This window comes from Phytophthora parasitica, assembly GCF_000247585.1.
Source record: "Phytophthora parasitica INRA-310 unplaced genomic scaffold supercont2.6, whole genome shotgun sequence".
NCBI lineage: Eukaryota > Oomycota > Peronosporomycetes > Peronosporales > Peronosporaceae > Phytophthora > Phytophthora nicotianae.
The window spans coordinates 289,396-295,047 of NW_008648992.1; the positions used below are offsets into that span (position 1 = coordinate 289,396).

Here is a 5,652-nt window from a genome sequence, read left to right on the forward strand (position 1 = left end):
AACGTTCTCGATGATGTTGAAGTCGGGGCTCTTGGCAGGCCACACCATTGTCGAGACGTTCTTAGCTTGAAGGAATACCTTGGTGAGCCTGGCTGCATGAATTGATGCATTATCCTGCTGGAAAATAGGTAGCCATGTCAGTGTTTCCATACATCGACACTCCAGCCCAGATCATCACGGTTCCTCCACCGTTGACTTGCTTCGACATGAGTTTCGGCGTCACCCTGAGCCCGACAGACCAAGGTATTAATCGCACGACATTCGGCGAGCGAGGAGCAACAACAATGGACCTGTACCGATGAATTGGCGATATCAGGGTGCCACCAAAGGATCAGTGTTGCGCCGAAGCTTATGTTTTTCCTCGGGCTAGATAGTGTCTGATACAGCACAGGCAGACGCAGACAGCGAGACGAAGCGCGACAAGGTACAACTGCTCTGCCAATGGGGCAAGGACTGGATAGCACGCGTTTGAGCATGGTTTGCGCGAGTAATAGCGAAGAAGGTTTTTCGTCATGGATCAGATAGCGATCAACGTTGTAGACATCCAAGAGTTTGTGAATGTTCTACGAAAAACACGAGGGACACGCACAGGAAGAGTGCACAGCGACTATCACAGCAGTGTCCGAAACGAATAGATTTTATGCAACGCATGCTGAATGTTGATTCTGTAGGACTGCACCCGAAACACGGTCCTGCATCCAAAAAGATTTCCTGCAGCAGCTAGGTCCAACAAAAATATCCTGCAAAAATTGAATACATTCTACCAAATGTCATAAATTTAGGTACATTCATCATTTTAGTTGTGTTAATTATATAGAAGAATACCAATCAAAGCGAAGGGAAAAAACAGTGACTAGGCGCTCTTCGCTTGGCTGGGCACCCTTCGATACCTCCCCTCCCCCCCCCGGTTCTCTTCGCTCACAGTATAAAGATAGGATGCACTGGAGAGTACAATGCGCGACCCTGCTTCACGGGCTCCTCACACGGATTTACTGCGGCTACACGCGCTCCCACCCGCTCGCCTCGGTTGGTCTATAGCGCTAGCGTGCTTACCGAGCCATATATAACGGGTAGCGTATTCTTAAAATGCCCATAAAAACGACCTGCAAGGGACTGTTGGTGTATAGGACTTAACTTTACGACAAATGTCGCTCCGGAACTTGAGGGCAGGGCGACACTTGTGTAACACAATGCAAATTTGGGTCTGATGTAAAGTTAAGTTCTATACATCAGCAGTCCTTACCTTCGCAACACCTAGATCTCAACACAGCTGGATGCCTGTTTCACTCTGCTGATCTTCACCGTCTAGCTGTCCTTTGTCCCAGATCTTGTCAGATCTGCGGAGTAGGTTTCATATTATAATAAGATAACGACTAATCTCTCCCAATCACAGGCCACCTGCTCCGGATCCCTACGATTCCAGTCGCCGCTTGGTGGAAGTATGTGCAGGAGCTTGATCTATCTTGATCTGACTTCCGCAGGTCGCCATCATGGTCGTACGTATTTGGATCTCCTCATTCTATCCTCGCAGCCGAGATCCATGGGATCCACCCGCACATACCCAGGATCCCGGATTCATAACGCCAGATCGTAGACCCGTAGGATCTAGCCCACTAGGTTTTGATTTACAATCCATAGCATTAATTGGGGCAGCAACATCCTTTAGAGTTTATCCAATCAATCTTCACCCCAGTCGTGCCATTCAGGTCACTAAGGTTTAAGATCTTTAAGATCTATCTTTATGCAGCTTCGGATTTTGACACAGCCCCCCCCCCCCCCAAAAAAAAAAAAAAAAATCTCGTGTCTGTACGATCCAGCCCTAGTGTGTCTTGATTCATGTTCTAAAAGATGATTTGAGTCGCCGCTGTCACCCAGAGCCTCGCCCAGGGGGCTTTATCCAAATCTATCATCCTTAACCCCAATTCCATCTTCACATCGAAGCCAACGTTATAGCTAACCCGGAATAGTGATTGATCGTCACTCCCCATCTTTCTCATTCCTTGGAAAACACATCGTCACACATACGTGAGTACGTGAGTATTTGTGAGGCGTGAACACGGTGAGAGTCCAGGGGTCAGAAGAAGAACGGTAAGCTTATGCCGATACCTACTCCAGAGGAATGCTGGGATATAATACCGATGGACTCCATTAAGGCTTACCTGCGTCTAAATTATACGATGCTATATTCGCTGCAACGGCCAACTTGACAATTTATCCAAGCAAGCGAAATACACACCGACGGGTTCGGCGGTAGTTGCATCGAATGTCTTCTTTGAGGATTTGGTGAGGCATCACGGGTTGCCAAAGGTTATCATCCGTTCTAGTGACTCAAAGGTCCTGTCGGCATTTGGAAGTCATTGATGAAATTTTAGCGGGGTGCATTCCAGTGTACCCAAGTTATATAACAAGCGACCTGTCACTCTTCCAATTACCTGATACATGATACCAGAGACTCTAGGAACCATGTATAACTACATAGCTTCAGTTTAGGTGACATATGGTTTGTACACTCCGCGCCAAGACATTAATGTCCACCCACATTTTCCCCGGTAACTCCGTCAATTTTACGAGTTACGCCACGCTAGTTAGATATGTTATTTGCACTGTAAAGACACTTCGGGGGGCTTATTTTAACGTCTGGGAAAGTGCAGTTTAAGATAGGGCTGGCACCATTTCTAACACTGCGACCAATATACGGCCACCTTCGAATCTATACTAGAATCAAGTCAACCAGAGTGATGGTCACAATCATGAAACCTGCAACTATAACCAGTGATTTTCTTAGACCGCGAGTCGCACCGCAGTTAGTAGCCCGTGCCATTCTGCATTTGATGGGAAAGGGGCCGCCCCAAACGGACATTGAGCGAGGAAGGATACTCGGCCTTTACGAGTCAGGATTTAGTCTAAGGAAGATCGCACGCCATGTGAAACGCTCAAGAGACGCTGTTCATCAAGCGCTTTACGTAGAGCAGGACGAGCGCCCGAAGCTGGGCCCTGTAGCTTTGTTTTCTGATCGTGACTTCCGTCTTCTGGTCCGGACGGCGTCGAAGGGACTTCTATCGGTCAGACAGCTCAACGTAAAGCTAAATCTAGCGGTATCGGTACGTACAATCCAGCGGACGCTTGCTGGTGTTGATTGGCTCGTGTATACGAAGATGAACAACACGTTGCTATTGTCTACCAAAGTCCAGGGAGGAGTGGGCCTGGGATATGAACTAAGTCCCTCTTCGGTCCTGAGATTCCATTATCTTCTCAGACGAGAAGAAATGGAATCTCGACAGGCCGGATGGGTTTAAAAGCTACCGGTGTGATTTGCGGCGACCTCCTCGACAGACAAAGCGCCGACAAGCGGGGGAGGTTCGGTCATGGTGTGGGCGGGCTTTGGTGCCGCCGACAAGACCAAGTTGGCGGTGCTCCACGGCAAGCAGAACTCGGACGACTACGTCCATACAGTGTCCGAATTCCTCTTGTCGTTCTCTCACCTGCACTATGGCACGGACTTCACATACCAACAAGACGGTGCGTCTATTCATCGGTCCTATAGAACAAAGTAGTTTTTCGCTGAGCAATAGCTCAGTGTTCTTCCATGGCCTGCGCGCTCTCCCGACCTCAACCCCATCAAAAACTATGGGCAATTATGACTCGTGCTGTGTATGCGAATGGAACAGTTTAACTCCGCGGCTGAATTGACGGTGGCTCTTTAGGAAGCGTGGAATGCAATTGAGATGAACGTGCTTGCGAGCTTGAACGAATCCATGCCTTGCCGATGCAAGGAATGCGACGGGGTACAAACCCCTGTGTACCCAAGTTACATGAAGAGTGACCAGTCACTCTTGTAATGCCTGGTACATGGTACCAGGGGCTCTAGGAGCCAATCATTGCATATCTACATAGCTTCACTATAGGTGACTTATAGTTTGTATTAGAAACTGAGTTAAGTTTACCTATAAATAAAAATTAGACTTAATCACTTGTCCCCTCAGACCAGGGACACGTGAACGGTCGCTCACTTAGAGTTTGTATACAACTTCCTCTGCACAAGGTGCTGTGTGACACCGTCACAATTAAGAAGCACGGTAGCAAAACCCATTACTAAAGCAGCTGTTACTTTGACCATCATTTTGGTTGACTTGATTCTAGTATAGATTCGTAGGTGGCCGTATATTGGTCGCAGTGTTGGAAATGGTGCCAGCCCTATCTTAAACTGCACTTCCCCAGACGTTAAAATAAGCCCCCGAAGTGTTTTTACAGTGCAAGTAACATATCTAAAAAGCGTGGCGTAACTCGTAAAATTGACGGAGTTACCGGGAAAATGTGGGTGGCCGTAATATCTTAGCGCGGAGTGTAACAGAAACCAAACTAAGCTTACCTATAAAATACACCAGTCTTAAATCTACACTCTAAGGAGCAAGTTGTTCCCTTTGAGGCCGGGAACAAGTGAATGAAAGGTCACTTAGGCAGTAAATACCCTTAAGTACTTCCTCTGCGAAATGTACTCGTGTTCCCCGCCGCACTGGGTAGCACTCGTAGACAACCCTCTGCCTACGCGGGTCGATGAGGTTTAAACGCTTGAGCCCCGATGGACCGAAGTGTGTTCCCTCACTTGAAAGACTTGCAGTAAGAGTCGGTTCTGAAGATTGGAGGCATCAGAGACTTTTCCAATAGTCTTTGTCGCTACTTTGCCCGCACAAAACATTGGGCAAAGATAATGTGCAGCATCCACATTACGAGCTTTCGCAGGATTCAATATCTTCAGACCAAAACCCTCCCAAATCTGTTCAAGCTCTCCACTACCAATCACTTTTCATCCCGCATGGAGCTGCTCCTCCTGCTCCCCGAACTCCTTGGCAACGCAGTTACGGCTGCGGAGGCAGCTCTGTTACTCAGCTTCGAACAACCTGAGCGTCCGATCATCCCAGATGTCAGGTTTTGCGTCACAACTCTATCGGACGAAAACTGTAGGCAGCAGTTTCGCTTTGATGTCGCCGGCGTCATCCGCCTAACGGAGCTCTTTGCTCTTCCGGAGTTCGTGATCACGGGTTCGCGCGATAAGGCGCACGCCACTGAGGCAGTGTGCATCTTGCTCCATCGCTTGAGCTACCCCAAGCGCCATTACGACATGATTCACAGATTTGGGCGCTCCACAAGCGCCCTGTGCCGTATTTGCATGCACGTCGGTACGTTCTTGCGGCGCGGCGCTCCAGCCATGGTCCTTAAAGGAGATCTGAAAGTGCTGAACTCGTGGCCACGAGTGGTGTTGGTTGTGTGAACCACACGTATTTGGTGGAGAAAGCTGTTTCCACCATCGCGATTTCTGTGGACTCCAATCCTCACTGCTGGCCTCACTGGACCGTCTCTCGACTGTTTTTTTTTTTGGCTTTGTGGGGATAATGTGCGGGTGCAGTGACTTGCGAAAAGTCTCTATCGTCTGGCAAATGTTCTCCATAGCTTGGCAGATGCGACGATCGCCGAGCAACTCGAGCGCGTGAGTGCATTTAGACTTACGAGCGTGGTCTGATCTCTCGTGTTCGCGGGGGTCTGGAGGCCTCCATGCCAGGCGGAACGTCCGAACTTGGCGCTTGAATGCACTGCAGTGCATGGACAGCGAAATCTCAGTTGTTAGCACAAATAATGCATCAAATCTTGGGTCCT

At 48.8% G+C, this 5,652-nt stretch overlaps 1 protein-coding gene across 1 annotated transcript; it reads left to right on the forward strand.

Moving 5' to 3' along the window:
* Window positions 1–134: 134 nt before the first annotated feature.
* On the forward strand, window positions 135–1,467 carry PPTG_21515 (hypothetical protein; the record flags this gene model as incomplete). Its single annotated transcript, XM_008898314.1, has 4 exons — window positions 135–243; window positions 387–424; window positions 936–1,026; window positions 1,394–1,467. 4 exons carry the CDS (start codon window positions 135–137, stop codon window positions 1,465–1,467), a joined length of 312 nt encoding a protein of 103 aa, XP_008896562.1.
* Window positions 1,468–5,652: the final 4,185 nt, after the last annotated feature.